The following is a 19,221-nucleotide window of genomic DNA, read 5'->3' as shown; positions in this document are numbered from 1 at the left end:
AGCTGGATGCATCCACACGCCGGCTATTTGACCAGCAGGAAACACGTGGGCTTGTTTCAAAATGAAAGTTTAAGGTTTAAGTAGAAAATCAGACTAATAAAGAGTGTAAAAGTTTGGTTTTTCACTGGTCATTAAAAAAAGATAAAAAGATAAAACTTACACACCTTGGTGCACTGCGGGATATTAAACTGTTAAACGTCCCATCAGTATTGAGCCAGTTTTAATTACAATCAATATATAAGCCCTTATTGCCATCCTGCAAATTGTTACTAGAAAACTTTGAAAATGCAGGTAGCCTCCTCTTCTGTGTTTAATTAACTTTATTGATCAGCGATGTTCCAGTTAAAATATTTATGGAGCACTGTAACAGCTCTGATTTAAAGCTATGGACTCGAACCAACGTGTTTGTGGACCATTAGAGTTCCTTTGATGTCAGTAAAATATTTGAATTGTCTACACACATCTTACAAATATGAATCTTTTTTTAATGTGGAAACAGGAAAGAGACATGCATAATGGCTGAGTCAGAGCTCTCCAACAGCTAGGTGGGAAGCCAACATGTCTAGACTGAATCAGGAGCTGTTTCTCTCTTAGGTAATGTGAATCTTTTACTGTGCAGATCTGCTGAATAACGAAAGGTTAAAGAGCGTGAAGAGTATATTTCTGAGATTTTGATCAAATAAAAGCTAAGAGCTTAGAAACAGTGTTGGGGATATTTCCCATGCTCTCAACTCTGGAAAACCTTTCTGCAATTGGATTGTGACAAGTGGCAGAACCAAGCCAGTTTTATAGTGGTGGCCAGGATGAGATCATTACTTACGCTGAGGTTAAACATAAACAGATGATTCATTACAGTTTTTCTGCATGACAAATCATTGGTGACCAAATGATTTGTGGTCACTTCCTGTTACCGGGCATGAGTGCCCTGTTGGAGTAAACCATTACCACGACAATCTTTTTGTGAAAAGCTGAACTGATTAACAAAATGTGGAATTGTTGAATGTTTGGTGATTTGAAATTGGCCGTGGTTTGAACGTGAGCACAAATGTTTGTATGTCTTACAATTAACTCGAAAACAGACTGCAGGGCTGTCCAGGATGTAACCTTGTCTTTCACTGTGTGACAGCTGGATAGCCTGAAGCCCCCGCTGAAATGCATAAGCAGTTTAAGGAATAAATGGGTGGATATTTGTGTAGGGAAAGAAATGAAACTACCATACTACATCGGACAGTGAGAGAAGTTCAAAGCTGGCTGTAGGATGGGGACAAATTTCACAGTGTTACACAGTTTATATGATTGTAGCATTAAATAATGCACAGATCATGGTGACACCTGGCATTCATGGAAAAAGAAAGACAAATGGAAAAGATGGAGGTATCTAGTTGAGTTGTAGCATTAGTTATATCTTCCAGATCTTGTGATCTGCGTAAGCAGGGGGTAGCATGGAAACAAATACGGAAAAAAGACGTGAACCTCTGCTCTACATACTTGAAATTTAATGCCCTTGCCAAGTTTCTTTTTAAAGACAACACAGTGTTCCTGAAATCTCAGTGAGCTGGCAGTGTAATGGGTTTCACTGTTGATTGTTTGGCGTGGCTGTTAGTCAGTGGTAGCCATGGCCACCCCTGGCTTCACCTTGGCTCCACCGGGGATCATGACCACAATTCAACATCGAAGAGCAAAACTGAATTAAGCTTTAGGAAAACAAAATTACAGCCCATTAAATTCAACGGGCACATGATGCATCGCTGAAGTCAGAGTGAAAGGGTACGACTCTCTGTACCCTCCGTTTGGACAAACACGCCTACAGCCTTCTTCCTGTAGCACAAGGGCACAAGATATGGTAATACGTGGTTTAGCATTGCATAACATGGAGCTGATTCATCTCTCACACATGCGCATACCAACACGCACACAGTTCTTCCCTGTGGCCTACTTTCATTTCAGAAGTGCACAACTTTCTTGTGTCCTATTTTAAGGCTATGATGTAAATGCTGTGTATACAGATGTGTGTCTATGTGTGTGCTAAAGTGTGTCACTGAAGTTGGCAGTCCTCAAATCATTGTTCTACACACATCTGTAGGATTAGACACACATACATTGAGTGACCTATTTTACAGTGCTCTGGCGGTCAGAGGCAGCAGAGACTGAATGGGTCATGGCAAGCAACATAACTCTGTCCTGAATGGCAGCCAACCAAGCATGTTCAACAGAGGAGTCATTTTTCTCCCTTTTTCTCTCTCTGGCTTCCTGCAGGCATGCACCAACTCTAAGCCCCATTTGTTGTGTTGCAAATAAAATATGCTACATTTTGTTGATATCACACTTTTATGTTGATTTAATTTAATACTTTGAAGGTGTAACTTTCAAGTTGCAAATTCACTCTCAGCAGCTAATCACAACCCCAAATCTGAATTCAGATCATTAGAGTAATCATAACAGGAAAAGGCATGGGATTTTAATAGCTCTAACAATGCTCAGAGAAGGAACTTGAGACTCTCCTAGCCACCATGTCTAGTCATGCTTCAAAGAGTTTAATAATTGATTAGCTGAATTCCAGAGTTTCTTCAACAATCTCTCTTCTGTGAACCGAGCTAATGTCTGATTGTTTTTGTAGAAAAACAAAATCTAACCAATTGCAATCAAATCAAGACTTTTTGGGGGGCTTTTAGCTCATAATGGTGCTATTTTTCTTTTTTTTTTTCAATTTGACATGCTTAAATCTTTTTATAGGCATTAGAACATTCAAACTTTTGCTATTCAAAGTTTATGAGGACTTGAAGGTAGGTACATTTGTCTTCACTGCAACGCAGCAGCAAGCTTCTTTCATCCTCTTGGCTTGTAAATTTCAGCTCTTTAAGAAGATTTTTTTGATTCTGATTGTATTGGATACCAGCTTGGCATCATTTAAAAATTTGCACATTCTCTTTATGTGGAAAAGGGTTTAAAGAAAGGATTCAGATCCACACATACCAACGCGGAAGCTGAAATACACACTCTTCAGCTTCATCTTCCTTACCCGATCGCTGCCTCTCCCTGCGCTGCTGACCTACATACTGCAGCATCTGAGTTACATAACCAGCCGGGGCTGTTGATCACTGCAGGCAGAGCAGGGCCAACACCCCCTTGCTCACTCTCTTTCATAAACACGCACATATACCTCTCACTACAACTTTTAACTTCTTTCATATTTTATTTTAGCAAAGTTTCTGTCGTGGGTCATGTAGCCACTGCTACCGTGCACACATGGGGGGCAGGTAGGTGAGTCTGTGGCGTTTGTGTCAGGTAAAAATAAACTATAATTTGAAATGAGGTCAACTCAAATCAGAGCTGAGTATCTAGCTCATGAGTCACTATCAGATGTTCTGACTCGGTGGGAATGTTGCATTGACATTTATCAAGGTGGATATTTATAAATTCCTTAGGAGATTGAATCTCGCAGACAAAAATATCCACCTGCTCAAACTATGGTTATGTAATGAAGTAAAATATATATGCATCAATTACGTCAAAGAATGGATAAACTGTAATAATAAATCTCTCAGAGCTTTCCACTGTGTGTGCATTTTATACATGTATATCTATAAATTTCAGCTGGAGCAAACGCAAACTTGACTCCAGTGTGTAACTGTGCATTTGTGTACTTGTGTGCTACTGACCTGCTGCCTCAGGCAGCAGCAAGAGTGCTTTTTATGAGTAGTTTGCTCAAGTTTATGCTGTAGAGGAATTTGATGTAACTCTATTCTATTCCTTCCCCCTTTCTCTTTGTCTCCCTCCACTCTGAATAACCCCACTCTTTGTCTCTCTCACTCCTCACCCTCTTCTCTTCTATCCCTCCTCGCTGACCTACTTTTACTCTCCTGGCTTGTTTTCACAAGCCTCTGCACAAAGCAGTTTTTACAGCTCAAAGATGTGCTGGGGAAAAAAGGAGGGGATAAGAGAAAAAGAGCAAGCGATATTGATGACAGGGATGAGGGAGGAGAGGAAGGAAATTGGGGGTGGATGGAGCGCGAACTACAAGGCACTGCGGTTTTCTCGGGAATGTCACCTTGTTAGAGTCGGTTGGTGGTTGGTTTGGATAGCTGAAATAAAAACACATCAGTGTCAAATTGCTGAAAACAGGAGGTCACTCTGTGGTCAGCTGCCTACATCCTTATTCCATTTTTGTGAAACTCACATGGAAGCATTATGTGCTGTGGATGCAGCGAATCTGCGTCATAAATTGCACAATGTGAACTACTTAGAGGCTGAAAACATGTTGATGAGATATTTGTTGGGGTCCCTCCCATCTTTGTTGACCTTTTCAGACCAGAGTTGCTCTCTCTTGAGATTCTCTAGCAACTTGGGTGTTCCTTTCACATTGCAAAACCTCTCTATCTGAAAGGTTCTCCTTTTTGTTATGGCTCTTATGTAACCCGTGTCAGTGGCATGCACTCAGCATGCCAGCCTGCTGTTCCCATTAGCTTGTGTTTCATTAACGGCAGGATTGCTCGGAGATGTCAGCATTTAGTTTGATGCAGTTTTCTCCCAAGAGACTTGTGTAACTTGTTTTGGCTTGTTGCACGTTAAAACACTTTTTTTCCTCCCTTTATTTCTGCAACTAAAACAAGAATTGAGCAATTCTGGACAACACCAGAAACAGAATTTATCACAACCTCAACTTTGATTTTCTGATGAAACACAACTTAATGTGCAGTATGAAAATTAATTTCAGCTGAGTATCTGTAAAAAGTCTGACTTTTGGTTCAATCCATCAAGTGAGGCAAGGCTGTGCTGGTGACACATACTTGCTAACCAGTACCTATTTACATATACAATAGCATCATCAATTTGACCTGTGTTCTTTGCAATATTACCTGCAATTCTCTTTTTAGGATTGTTTTTGTGGTAAATTCTTGGCAAAAGTGCCGCTAAATGCTCCATAGTGCTCAAAAGCTACTTGCAAGTTTCGTCTTTCCTGTGGCACACATGACGTAAAAACAGCAACCTCCATGTAAATGGGACCAATAAATGGGCAAAAACCTCAAACATTTAGTCCCTAAAACCAAAACCACTGAGCTAAAAAGCTTAAAATGAACTGAGGTTGCAGAACATAAGATATTTCTAGGTATAGCTTTACTAAATCTCTTCAAGACTATTGCCTAGTTTTGGTTAAATGTTACCTCCTATTAGTTGTTGCATACAAACTGTAATTGCACTGACACTGTATTCCTTGTCAGCTTTATTTCCTAACAGGTCTTTAAATGAAATTAATTAAAGCAATAAGTTTGATTTTATTGTTATATTGTTATATTTGATCTGCTGAATAAAATACTCTCTGGGAGCAGGTGTGACTTTGAAAGGTGATATTTTTGGTTTCCATCGCAGTCATGTTTAGTTTGTACCTGTCAGTATAAATATATCACATGAATATTCAGACAGAGATCTGGGTTAGCCAACAGATGCCCTGCTGTACTGATGTGCCACAGTCAGTAAATGTTTGCCAGTCGACAGTATGAAGTGATGACGTGTTGAAGTGGTTCCACACCGAGCTGGCAGACTGGGAAGTGACCATCTGAGTGCTGTGAATCAGCTAGTTGGATTTCTCCTTGTCTGGATAATTTCCTGTCAAATTTCATAAGAACTCCAAAAAAATCCAAAAGAGACGTATATAAATTCAACAACATTTTATTTTTTTTCCCCCCATTTTGAATCTTTCACAATCGAAAATGAGTGTTTTTTTCTAACCATTTGCATATCCACGTGAAGTATAGCATTACATAATCACTTCTGGCCAAGCTTTATTCATTTTTTTTTCTCTTCTGAAAAAGCTTTTCAGCAAAGGTTATACAATAACACAGAGTACAAACGGTAACTGGGGCAAAGGGTAGCATGAATAAATACACAGCACAACCAGAAAGAGTTTAGAGCAAAAATGACACAAGTGAATGACAGAAAAATACACATAACAGCGAAAAGAATAACCGAATACAACAGAAAATAATATTAATAAAACAATAATAAAATAATGACAGCAGTATACAAGAGATAGACAACTTTACATTTATACATAGTGGCCAGAGGCAGGCACCAGGAAGTGAAACAGTTAAACTTGTACATACTTTATGATCTACTGCAGCTACAGTTGCTAAAACTCAGTGCGGAGGTGAGCGGGATCGTTAAGACGCTGCCAACGTGGGGACAAGGAACAACACAATAAAGAGGCACCTTATGAAGAGAGAGAGCAGCTTTGCTGGTTGTGACTGGAGAGCCATTTCACTTACTGGACAGACGATTTTTGTCTTGAAATGAAGACGTATTGATTTCTGTTGGATGGCCGGCAAACAAGGTTCACCTTGTGCTTGCCAACAGGAAAGTGTGACTGCATAGCCTGGACTGATATGCGAGTAACTGGCCTTCGCTTGTTTTGACAACTTTGAGTGTCAAAGAGGTCAGATCCTCTAAATAAGGACCCCGATCTGAACTCAAACTTTTAAAAAAAAGAAGGGTACCTCACTTATTTGATTTTTTTTATTTTTTTTTACAAGTTGTGGCTCATACTTTTAGTAAAAGAGAAACTTTGAGGCGTTTTGTTTTTTTTTTAAACAAAAAAGGACTGTACAAGGTGTCTCGAAACAACAAACAAGCTGATCGCTTTAAAGTCTACGACTTCCACATCCCAATGCTTTAATTTTTATTGTTTTTGCCACAGTTTTCTTCTTAAAATATATATTCCATATATGCAAATTTATATGTCACAGTAATATACAATCTAAGTGCTTCAATAGTGAAGAGGACTTGTGTGCAGATCGTTCAGAGAATGGAGAGGAAGAAGAGGGACGAGAGGGAGGAAGAATGTAACTCTTTGCCAAAAGGGGAGATGTTAAAGGAAGGATGTGTGTCTTTGGTTAAAGGAATGTTCCCATAATGCCACAATAAACACTGGCCAGCCACTAAGGCAGTTTACAATAATGAATAATTGAATAATGTTTGAATTTTCCATGAGGGAAATATCCCAAACTCCAGCTCTGAAGAGTTTCATTCTGTCACATCCCTCGTTAATCTACCTGGAGGGATAGGCGGGAGGTAGGAGAGAGTACAGGAAGGGGTACAGGTGACACAGTGAAACTTGGTGGTGAAATCACATCCTAACTACATCTCACACTGATCACTGGCTTCTTTTATACCTCGCAAGGTGCCAATGTGAGTGACAGTTCTTTTTTGTCTGTCCACCGCAGACGACAGCTGCTCCTATTTGTCCTTAATCTCGCCTCTTATTGCGCCCACCGCTCCCACCGCTGGATCCCCTTTTACCTCCCTCATTTTTAGCCTCTGGCCTCTCATTCACCTGACACTTGATGTCTTCCACATACTCTGGCTCATTCTCAGCATCTTTGCTCTCCCCGTTGCCATTGCCACTGTGAGGGTTGCTGGACAGAGCTAGGTAAGGATGCTGAGGCAAAGTGGGAGAAGGGGACATCGAGGTCCTGACCAGTCCCTCCACCTGTGCTCTCGATGCCCCATTGGACAGAGCTCTGTACTTGAGGCGGAGCTTGTGGGGAAGGGCAGTGCCTTTGACCTCGGCTTGGCACTCACCGTACAAACCACCAATTCCCTCAATCTTCTGGTGGTAGCTGCTGATATCTGAGGAGGATGAGGAGGGGGATTCATCATCTGTGGAGCCCTCCTTATCAGAGCTACGAGGGTCTCCGTCACTTGAACAAGTGTCTTTAGCAGAGGAGTTCTCCTGATAGAAACCATCAGCTTGGGGACCTCCCTCATAGGTGAGCACCGGGGGCTCTTCATCCAGTGTGTTGAGGTAACCATTGTGCTGTATGAAGGAGGACCTCCGCTCCTCGTTGTTGTGGATCAGATCAGGGGCGAAGGGGTTCTGGTGGTTTTTAGTGTGCTGAAGACTGTGGTTGTCATGCTGCTGATTATACCTTTGCTGCAGTTCCTCTATTGACTCAGAGTGACCGTTGGTGTACTCATACTGTGGAGAGTCCAAGGTCTTCGTTCTCTCCAGCTTCTCAGCGACCTCTGTGATGGTCATCGAGCAGTCGGAGAACTTGGAAGTCAGCATGTCCTGACAATGTTGAGGAGCTCTGCTCTGCTGGGACTGCTGCTCCTCAGACCTCTGGCTCTCCATGGGATAACAGCCACTGCTGGAGCGATACAAAATGACGCTCCTTTGAGCTGAGGTGGCCTGAGGAGCGGGGTTGGAGATCTCCATGTGGCACTGCTGCTGTTGCTGTTGATGATGATGCTGGAAGTCCATGACATTTTCAGCCAATGGGGGGCTTTGCTGGTGAGGAGAAACCAGAGCACTGTGGCTGCCATGGTAAGCCCCATTCTGCATTCCATTGGGGATCCCATTAGTGATCCCACTGGGAATCATGTTGTTTTCCAGACCAGCCATCTCCATGCTTGTGGGCTCCTTCTTTATGTTGTAGCTCATGGGTTCAGGGCTGGAAGAGCTGTCAGACATGTCAGACACGGAGCCACGGGGGGAATATTTGGGGAGCGTGGAGTGGCGCTCGCCGAGACTCGACTGTTCAGCTTCTGACGAGTCTGAATTCAGCATCACCTGGGATGCGCTGGAGTAGCCGCTGCTCGAAAGGTATGCGTTACCATTCGGGGTGCCGTTGGTGCTGCTCCCATTGCCGCCAGTGTTTCCATCAGCGGCGCTGTTGGAGATTTGCTGACTTTTCTCCATGTAGGAGGCTGTGCTGATGAGGCCAAAGCGCAACTTGAGCTGAAGGAGCTCCGTCTTGAGACGAACATTCTCCTCATTCAGTGCCATCACTCGGTTTTCCAACACCATGTCATTGAGGCGACGCTTTTCTCTTGAGCGCTTGGCTGCTTCGTTGTTCTTTCTCCGTTTTTCCCAATAACAAGCATCTTTCTTCTCATCAGAAATGAACTCTCTCTTGCGACGGGAGGTGACGGTAGGCTTGCTACCTTTAGACTGGCGGCTAATGCGTGCCGATCCTTCGGGAGAAGGGGATGGCAGGCTCCCATTGTACGGGGAAAAACTGTCACCCTCCTCGTCATTGTTATTGCTGGTGGATGGGAGGTGTATACTGAGACTTTCCATGTTTTCTTCCCCGCAGGGTGCTAGAGTATCACTCTAGCAAAGGGCAAAGGGGGAGTAGGGAAAAAAATGTAAAACTATATGAGCCTTCTGCTTTGTTACTAAGACGTCTGACCTATGTCGCAGGTTCAGCGAAAACTTCTGGATGAGGTATTTGTGCTCCTCGAAACGAAAGCCTCATTGATTTCTGTTACTTAAATTATAATATCAAAATGTTCAAGTGTCTAAATTAGCCAGGAAGATTAAAAAGAGGTGGAACTCCACAAAAACCTCAGACATTGAAGTAGTGTTCTGAGCAAGAAAACTAAAACAAGAAACTGTATTTTGTGCAAACGGTTTTCCAGCTGTCTTGGCAAGTAGTTCAAAGTAGTCTCTGGAGGTTCGTTTGGGGTGACTTTGAGTTTATCAGTGTCTTCCTCGATCTTCAGCAGAGCTGTGATGTCTGTCAGACCCGCTTCTTTCGGTGTCTTACATGGGATGTAGGTCGGTCTGTCTACTTTTGGGTTCTTTAAGGATCCAGCTTCAACGCCGCCGTTAGTCGACCACTAAATGGGTTACTGAAACAGTGACAGAGGAAGGGAGGGGAACAGAAGCAGAGAGGGAGTTAGATTAGCTGTAAAATTACTCCAGTTCATTGTGACATGTATTTACATGCAAGTCAGTTCAGGTTATATGTATTAACTGTAGTACAAAGCTTTACTCTGGGTGCTTTTGGTCTAAGGGTTGAGATCAATACACCGTCTATTCAGTTCAATTCAGCCAGCACAGAAAAAACTATGACATAACCCCCGAGGGTTTAGACAGTGTTTTTCTGTCTTGTCTGTGTTTGACTGACTTCAGAAAGAAAATGAAGCTGGTTGCAGAGTCTGGGTAGCCACACACACACATACACACACACACTCAGGGCTGAGTCTGGGAATAAACATGTGTATGTGCTCTTGCTGCAGAGCTCTTGTGTAAGACGGAGCTCCATCACATAACTAGAGCCGAGGCAGGCTGACCTGCTGCCAGCTCTGCAGAGACTGACAGATAAAAAGCTAGAGGGGGAATGATACAAATGTGATCTGCACACTGATTCGGCTTTACCGTAGTTGTAAAATGACAACACAAACTGTGCATTTATGGTTTCTACTTATAGATTTCATTTTCTAAAATATGGGGAAGAGGGCAAAAAGGGGTTTGTCTTTTGCCACAGCTTCTCTGGTAGTTCATCTCACTGACTGAATTTACTCAACACCACAAGCCGCTGAACTTCCTTGTGCGGTGTCAACATCTTATCAACAGGAAGCCTTGCCCACCCGACCTGTCTTGCAAAGTTAAAAACAATGGCAAACGCAGCGCAGGCGGATGTTGACAGTCGTGGTGTGTTATGTAATAACTAGATCTGCCCTTATTTTTCTTTGCCTCACTCACTCCATTGGATTACACAGATGATATGCATTAATTAAGAACACGTCATTACACAGGGCCCTGAAGTCCTTTACAAACATAAAAACATCCTTTTTACGACACACACGCACACACACTGAGCAAATGCAATAATCTAGGTCACTGTGCCTGTGGGCAACAATGGCTCTGGTGTCGCTTTTCATTTGCAATAACGGAATTAAACAGCGCACAAACATGACCTTCTTCTATCATTAGGAGCGCAGGAATCCCCGCTGAATATTCTCTGCTTTGTGACTTGATTACTGCAATTCTACTGATTACGTTTTTATTATGTAGATTTACAGATTTATTATCGCTGCCCGTCCTATTTGAGTCCTTCTGTTAGTAAAAATAAGACGTAGCACAGAATTTAAAAAACAAAACAGAAAGCAGATCCGGTTTTGCTTCGATATTCGCCTTGTGCTCTTTCAGTGCAGTGAAGCCTTAAATGAGACAAAAACCAAAACAAACAGACTGTTCCTGTTATGTAAACGATGGACCGAAGTCAATGAGAGGAGAACAAAAGCTCTCACGAACAAGACAAGTTCATATCTACCTCTGCTATTGTGTTTTTTTGTTTTCCTATAACAAACCACTCATTTTGTACCGACAAGACAGTGCTGCATAACTATCTAATCTAGTGATCTCTTCTCCCGACCGGTGACTGCATTTCTTCTTCTTCACTGCGAGTCAGTCACCCTGTTACATAATCTCACTTTAAAAAAAAAAAAAAAAAACCCACATTGTGACCTTGGAACAGCTTGAAAGCTGACCTGAATAACTAACCATTTATTTAATCATGTGTTATGTTGTAACTCAGGGGCAAGGTCTATTGTAGATATGCTGCAGGCTGGTCTTATAATTGAGTTGGCTTTGTCTTGTTGGCTGCTTCTTCTCAAAAAACTTGTGTAAAGCCCCACTGGACCATAAGCGCTTTGAATACGAATAGCAACAGATGTGGAAACACGTAGGATGACCCCTCCCCACCCACCCCTTTCCAATCCTGAAAAATCTTTGTAAAGACATGCAGGAAGAGTGTGTGTGTGTGTGAGGTGGTGGTGCGAGGGTGGTGCGAGACAAAGGAGGGTGGGAAGGAAGCTCACATACGTCTATGTTGTCCCAGTGACCTAGAAACGACGCTAAGCGGTAAACACTCCTCCTGTCTTTGACGGTGCGCCATAAAATAGGTCAGTGGGACTGCAACGAAGGGAGGGCAGGAGAGGGAAAGAGAGTATTAGAGTGCACTCTAAAAATAGAGCAACAGAAAGGTGAGGGAGTGAGACGCAGAAGCAGAGAGAGATTTCTTTTTTTTTTTCTAAAGGAGGGGGGGGGGGACATAAGAGGAATTTTACAGAATCTGCAGCGGGAGCAAAAAAAAAAAGAGACCCACTTGAATACGTCATGTGCCTAAAAATCATATTACGAAAGCCTCGGTGATTTTCACGCAACATTAATTCCTGTCCACTCCAGAAACGTTGCTACGCCTTTTGCTGCACACAACAATAAGAATCGGCAGCAAAATTGATAGTGAGCGATACAGCACTGACGTCAGAGCACACACCCATCTCTGCAGCCAAATTCACATATAACAGGTTCTCTCTTAGGACTGCAAGGGGAGGGGCTGCTGTTGTTGCTCGTAGTGTACGTGCTCTGAATTTCTCTTGCTACAGAGAAAAGCTTGTGTAATACATGCGTAATACACAGAAGCAGGAGCTACAGGTTAAAGTCTCTGAATGTCTTCCAATCTCTCTTACCCAAGACTAATGCTAGAAAATAAAGGGATACTCAGCGTGGTATAATCTAACTGGCTTTTTCTGCAGAAGCTAATTTCCCCATTAAGAAGAATTATTCACTCCAGCTACTGTACGGATTGTTTCCGTGTTTTTCACTGAGACACAACTTTGAAGTAGTTCCCAGACACTTGCCGCTCCAGGAAGAATGCTTCACCTCTGACCCCTCTGAGGCAAGCGTGAGTAAAACACATGCCGTCCTCTTCCTCTCCCCCATCTTTTAAATGATCCAACACCACACACGTGGAGGGGCCCCAGCTAGGAACCATTTTGCCCTGCGGCTTTGTGTTAAACAAAACTAAGAGACGGGAATCCAGACATTCCAGGTCAGCTACGGGGACATATATACGACTACGTGTCATTTAGCAAGTACCCAAAGTAACAAGTGACTAAATGAAACTTTGAACTGTGGGCTAAAGACAACAAATTATTCTCGATTCACTTATCTGTGAAAATTCTTTATTCATATGCATTTTAATAGCCTTTCAAGAGCCTTTTTTCTTTTTAGTCAAATCTGATTTGCATTAAAGTATGTGTCAAAAGTTTTTGTTACTTACATTCACCAGATAAGTGTGGTGCAGATTTGCAAAGTAAAAAAATAAAAGTTGCCAAAACCATGGAAATAGCTGAACTTAGATAAGTCTTCTGCCATCTGTGTTCCTGTATTCCTCAGAGCAACAGACAGAGCAGCCAAAGTAGTCCACCGCTTGCCCTGTTAAACCTCATGTCTCCTCACCCAGATACAAGTCTGACCTATATTCAGAAAGCTGGTCGGGACAGAGAGCAGTGGCTCTGAAACCAGACCAGCTGGCAGTAGGTGGACTAACCAAAACTGTGCCTGCTTTTGCCAGACAGGGGTTTCCACACATTGCATCACATCCTGAATGCTCACTTGTTATTCTAACTTTACAAACGGTCTCCCTAAGCCCTCACTGGAATCTTGTTTGAGACACAAAAATAAAAGAAAACAGTGTTATATCTGGTTCAGCCTTCTGCTTTTTCTGCTCGGTGCTTCCTTTGTGGTGGAGAAAAAAGAAAAAAGACTAAGCAAGTTAAAAATAGCTCGCAGACACTGAGTAGCTGGGTTACATCACTGATAGCAGCTTTTCTGGCTAAATGCCTTCTTTAGATACAAGAATTTTGTTGTTAATGTAGATATAAATGACAGGGGAAAAGTGCAGGGTGGGAACGAGAATCAATTACAAAGCGTCTCTGTCCCAGGAGGGAGCTGCTATTTATTGCTTTTCCCTGCTGTGTGCTGGTTATGTCATAGCCTCCAACTCCCTCAAAGCAAAGCTCTGTGCTTTACTTAACGCACCTTATGAGTAAAAAAAAAAAAAAAAAAAAATCGCCCAGTGGCCCACTTTGAATAGAAATCAGACATTTCCCCCTTTGCATGTGACCATTTATTTAATAAATCCCCAAAACCCAACCAAGTAATCTTTCTCAACGGAGAAAAAGCCCTAACATATGTTTACACACACCCTATCTGCAAATCATTTGTCCAAAACTCGTTTAAAAAATATGATTTTTTTTTCCTTTTATCATTTACTCTGACATGAGATTCCCACAGATGTCTGTGATAGACCTTCAAATTAATTCATAACCTCAAAACAGCCATGCGTTAATCCCAGCCTTTGCATTAGCTGGGCTGCCAATATCTGGGTAACTGAACTGATCCAATGACCTACATAAAAATATCATGCCAATATGCCACGTGCAGGAGCTAATACGGTGTATTGACCGCACAGCACAGTCCGAGCCGAGCAGCAGCAGCCCCGTGCTCCCTGGAAAACACCACCATGAGAGGAAATTACATCGCTTTGACATTGACCTCATAGTGTGCGGCGATACGGCCAACCACGTTTTTACCAAGCGGACTCGGTGTTTCGTAAAAGCATCAAAGAAACAAAAAAGGCAACAAAACGCCAACTGAAGTATCACACTTGCCCGGTGAGCTGCGTGTTTTACGTGACACAAAAAGAGCCGCATACGGCTGAAAGTCACGGAGGGACGCGGGATCTGCCGGCGCAGCCGAGAGTCGCCATGTGAACAATAACCGGCCATGAGCATCACGTCCTCGCCTCAAAACACACTCACACACACCCAGAGACGTATCTACCCGCACAGAATGATTAAAAAAAACATGCAAATAGGCAGATAGAAACAGCACACGGCAGCCAGCCGCTCAGTTATAACCTACCTTTCCACGCAGGAGAGGGACGAAAACATTCAGGCTTCCCCGACACAAAAGCTGTCTCGCTCCCGTTTCCTCCTTCCCGTGTCCCTTTAGAAGAAACCTCCCGACTGAGAAAAAAAAACTTTCTTCTCCTTTTCCTGTCGCTGCTCGGGTCAGCTGTCGTTGAGTCAGTGGGTCGGCTGGATGTCCTTTCTGTCTTTTGGCTCGGACTGCCCGTGTGTTGTGCGCTGCAGGACACTTTGCTCCAGTTTCTCCGGTTCCCTTTCTAGAAATATGTGTTAGTAGGTCAGCAGTTGCATAACAGCTCTTAGGCTGCCTAGTCACGTTTCTGTCCACTGTCTCTCCGCGCGAGACTCTCTCTCTCTCACCCCCCTCTCTGTGTGTGTTATTAGCCCCTCTCTTTTTGTTCTCCTGCCCGCCCCTTAATCTCCGGGTTCTTCCTTACTCCACGTTGTAATGTCATCTCATTTACAAGATTTTCTAACGAGGCCACGAATGCCTTTAAACAGACGCCATGGCCCAACAACAGCACGACCTGTTAATCATCAGAAACACCCGTATAAATAAACGAATGACACCAAGGAAACGAAAGAAGAGGGAGGAAAACACATTCATTGTTAACTGACAATATATAGGATGAAGCGTATTACACATACTGGGAAACAAAAGTTTCATAAAAATCATAATAATAACTGATGTTTGTTTACCACTCTGGCTTGTTTATTTATTTGTTTATTATTAATATTAATTTGATCCAAAACTATTTCTCACAAAATAAGAGCACATTGGGTGCTTTAGTAAGTACGTTCACTTAAAGAAGTAAAAATCAGTTTTCACGTGCTTTTCTTGTGATACAAAATTAAATTTTAGGGCTAACCTGGACTTCATGGTATGGCAAAGGAAATACTGTACACTAGTGTTTTTTTCTTGGTGTTTTTTCAATTATTTACAGAGGAAGACTTTGGATTTTGTCACTGATTGCCTGCAAATATGGGAGTTTGAACTCAATTCCAACACGTTGTCCTATTACTACTACACTATTACATTTAGGTATATACTAATATTCTTTGTGGAGTATGAAATATGAGTGAAAGTAACAACTTTACTATTTTCTTTTTTATTCATCTTTCTTTATCTACCTTCCCATATTTTTATATATGTTCTAATTTAATTTTAATTTTATTGAGTGACTGTGTCTTCTTGTTCACTGAGAGAGCTCCACCTCTACAATGACAGATAAGATTCTGATTCTGATTCCTTCCTTCCTTCCTTCCTTCCTTCCTTCCTTCCTTCCTTCCTTCCTTCCTTCCTTTCTTCCTTCCTTCCTTCCTTCCTTCCTTCCTTCCTTCCTTCACTGTGGAACCATAGGCCGGTGAGTTTAAATCCAGGCCTGTAATTATTTCCCTCTTCTACCTGCACATTCTCCCTATAATTTAAACCCACATAAATGCATGTTCCGTTTTTAAGCATATATGCAACAGATTTTTGCATAAAGGCTATTAATATGAAAATTCAATGCTTAGATAGCAGTTACAATACCAGGGTGAATGAGTCTGTGTGTATGTGTTAGATATTAGGGGTCATTTGTATCTGGGTATGCATGGAGGGGCAGTTTGTTAACCCTAATCTTAACCCTTCAATCCAACCATATTTTATACTGTTTTACACATTGAGGTGTTATTTTTATTGTGATAAAACCTGCGGTAATTTTTCAAATTATTATTATTTTAAAGGGACCATTCAACCCCAAATGGCCTGCAGCACTGTTATTCATGCTGCTTTTTTCTTTGATGTAAGCATTTTTATGATACAATATACCTGGATGGCTTATGCTGCACAAATGGATGTGACAAACATAAAAATGAGAAATTTGGAAAAATGTAACATCAGTTTGTCCTGAAAAGACACTGAGTTTAATGTAGAATCTGCTTTGTTTCTAACTGGAAGCACTGACTTTAGCATTAATATACATTTCTCCTGGATGTAGTAGTAATTGATTTTTACTTTTTTAAAGCTTTACATAAATTCTATATTCATTAAGCTTTTGATTGCATTATATTTGATCATTGCACTAAGATTTTTGGAATAATTACTGTTATTGCAAAACCCTAAAGTGAAATAATCTCACTACTCATGGCAGTAAGGCAGAATTTTATTCTCACAGACTAAAAATGATCATAAATTTGTTTTGTCTGCATTTTTATTTCTCTATACAGGAAGTGGAATCTGCATAGGAGCTTTTTCTATTATCCCACAAAACCCGTTGTTCTCATCCTCACCATTTTTCATCTACCGTTACGTCAGCCCTGCTTTGTATCAGACACACAGCCACTTCCAAGCCACTTTCACACTCGTGTCCCTTCCCCCTGCTTTATCTGAATCCACACATGTACACCAGTTACACACACACGCACACACATCATCACCACCACCACCATTACCATGCAGGGGAAACAGCGGCCTTGAACTTGTCTGGCTCCTCCCCCTCCCACCACCAGTCCTCATTTAGAACCACCAACCCCCAACACACTCCTCCATTTCTCTAGCTGCCTCTGCATGCAGGCATTCCCCTGGCAACTGTGGTGTGGTGGTGTCTGCCTAGCAACCCTTCTACTCCATCTTATATGGCTTATGGTATGGGTGGAGTGGTGGTGGTGGGGGGGCGGTAGCAGTCTAATCACAGACAAAAGATCTCATAAGTATGTTGCGGTTTTGTTGGGGAGAAAGCGAGAGAAGCGGGACCTAAAGGATGGGTCTCTGCAGCTGCACAGGTCTGCAGAGAGATAACCTCATATTTCAGCTTTAAGCCACAGTTTTTGAGGTCAATATGACTGTTATTAGTGCTGTTACTGTTTGGTTTGGTCCTTACTCAATCACAACTACACACCACTTACCAATTTTTGCTGGTCTATTGTTGTCTTAATTATGATCTCTTTAAAATCATATTTCTTAAATTGATTTATCTCTTGAATCCAATTTACTATTTTTGTTTTTTGGTTGTTTTGGGGGAGACAAGTCATATGCCACACCTCCCTTCCCTCACCTTAATCATTTCTATGTATTTATTCACTTATGTCTGTTTTCTAAATGATTTTGTGACTGTAAACCCGATTATAGCTCATGCTTTGTGCAGCTCATTGTGTTTCCACCTGAAATGAAATGTGCTTTTAAAAAATGAGCAAGCAAATTTGTTTTGTTCAGTTTGTTTTCATTTTGTTTTCTTGCCTCATACTCGCACTGTGCTTTGTGGGGTGAAAGAAGTCAGTAAACAATGCTTTGCAAATCTTGTTGTTGTGCGTGTGCAGCATGTGTTACTGTAGTAAGCACAAAGGAGTAACACTGCTGTGAATGAATGGAATGACTGAATGAAAGTCATACAGCATGCTGCTAAAGATACTTGGCGCCACCTGGTGCTGGTAAAAAACAAACTAAAAGTGAAAATGGATTTTTCCAAGAATACAGAATTATGCCATTCAGTCATCTTCTGAGACAAAATGCAATCATTCATTTTATCTACAACTGCTTTCTGGCTCTGTGCTGTTCTCAGAGTGTGTTTTACTATTACATTTCATATGTCTGCGAGCTCATTTCTATTGTTTTCTTGTGTTACTAATGTATTCTGAACCTATATCCTTCACTTCCATGTGGGTCGTTCAGTCTCCACCGCAGCTGCTTCGAGGCTAAAAATAGCTTTTCTGCTGCTGACGTGATAGATGACTCATGCAGTGTCACACCGCTCTCCCTGCATTCACCCCTCTCTCCCCAGCTCTGTCCCACACACTCCACTGTCCCTTTTTTTCAGTATCCTTAACTCAGTGCAAATGGATCAACAGTGAGGTGGTGTTTACAGTTTTAAAGTATTTGTTGAAGGAGGAAAGGCCATAAACAAAACTGAAATGATATTAGTTTATGGAAAGAAGAAAACTTTGGTTGTTACACCCCTCTGCAGCCCCTAATCTCTTTGCATTGGCAATGCAAGCATCTTCAGCTGCAGCTAATTGACTACACCTAGTCAGGTGTGGATAAAGGTATACCTGAGGCAGGCTTTCATGGAGCCTCACTAGTCTTTGTCTTAGTGGTACTAGCTTTTTAGCTAACTTGTTATGTTATTTAAAATAAAACCTTGTCTCTGTGAAATTCTGGTGTTAGTCTCCATATTTATGTTGCAGCTTTTGAGCCGGATTGCAACATTCAAAGTCTGGCACAGTGAACCCTACACAGGTCCAGTGCCACACCATAGCTCCTGTTGTGCCCAGCATTAGTGCCAGATGTGGCTTAAAAATCATTTTCTTAAAAATATCTGTCATTCAGAAAAATGCAACACAGTCATTCACTGTTAAACTATGATCAGTCTAAATTTATTTGGAGTTTTCAGTGTTTGTGATTGTGCATATGCAGGCCGATAGGTTGTCCAAACAACATTTAAGTTGACTGTCTAAGGTAGCCAAAGATAAAGATGATTAAATATCAATTAAAGACAATTAAACTATTAAATACCTTCAAATAAACCCTTAAAAACCCCTTTAAGGTGTGTTGAGGGTTAAGCCTTGGTTTTAGTATTAAAAGCCAACTTTTAGGTTAGGATTAATGTAAGAATTTGACACTTATTTGTGATGATTATTAAACAGATGGGGATGTGTGTGAGTGCAAAACCAAATGCAGATTGTTTGTGATTTTAAATTGTAGTAAAAAAAATTGCAATTTCTTATCATGAAAAATGCTCACAGTGG

The 19,221-nt window shown here is 41.7% G+C and overlaps 1 protein-coding gene across 2 annotated transcripts; it reads right to left on the bottom strand.

The window, feature by feature from the left end:
- Positions 1–5,651: 5,651 nt before the first annotated feature.
- Positions 5,652–14,858, bottom strand: nfil3-5 (nuclear factor, interleukin 3 regulated, member 5). 2 transcript variants are annotated; one of them, XM_085277788.1, is made up of 2 exons: positions 14,495–14,858; positions 5,652–9,630 (listed from the first exon to the last, which is right to left on the bottom strand). In XM_085277788.1, exon 2 carries the CDS (start codon positions 9,074–9,076, stop codon positions 7,241–7,243), a length of 1,836 nt encoding a protein of 611 aa, XP_085133914.1. In that variant the 5' UTR covers positions 9,077–9,630; positions 14,495–14,858; the 3' UTR covers positions 5,652–7,240. The 2 variants fall into 2 exon arrangements, with proteins under 2 accessions (XP_085133914.1, XP_085133915.1); XM_085277789.1 differs by lacking the exon at positions 14,495–14,858 and adding an exon at positions 12,849–13,315.
- Positions 14,859–19,221: the final 4,363 nt, after the last annotated feature.

The sequence above is a fragment of the Mchenga conophoros genome, linkage group LG6 (genome assembly GCF_057382185.1).
Source record: "Mchenga conophoros isolate Kocher_MC1m ecotype Shallow Benthic linkage group LG6, M_conophoros_male_GT1.1, whole genome shotgun sequence".
NCBI lineage: Eukaryota > Metazoa > Chordata > Actinopteri > Cichliformes > Cichlidae > Mchenga > Mchenga conophoros.
Note: the sequence above shows the minus strand (reverse complement) of the source record. Positions and strands in the feature narration are given on the sequence as shown.

Excerpts from the sequence above, each read along its gene's own strand:
- nfil3-5 (XM_085277788.1), bottom strand. The coding sequence starts at position 9,076 with ATGGAAAGTCTCAGTATACACCTCCCATCCACCAGCAATAACAATGAC.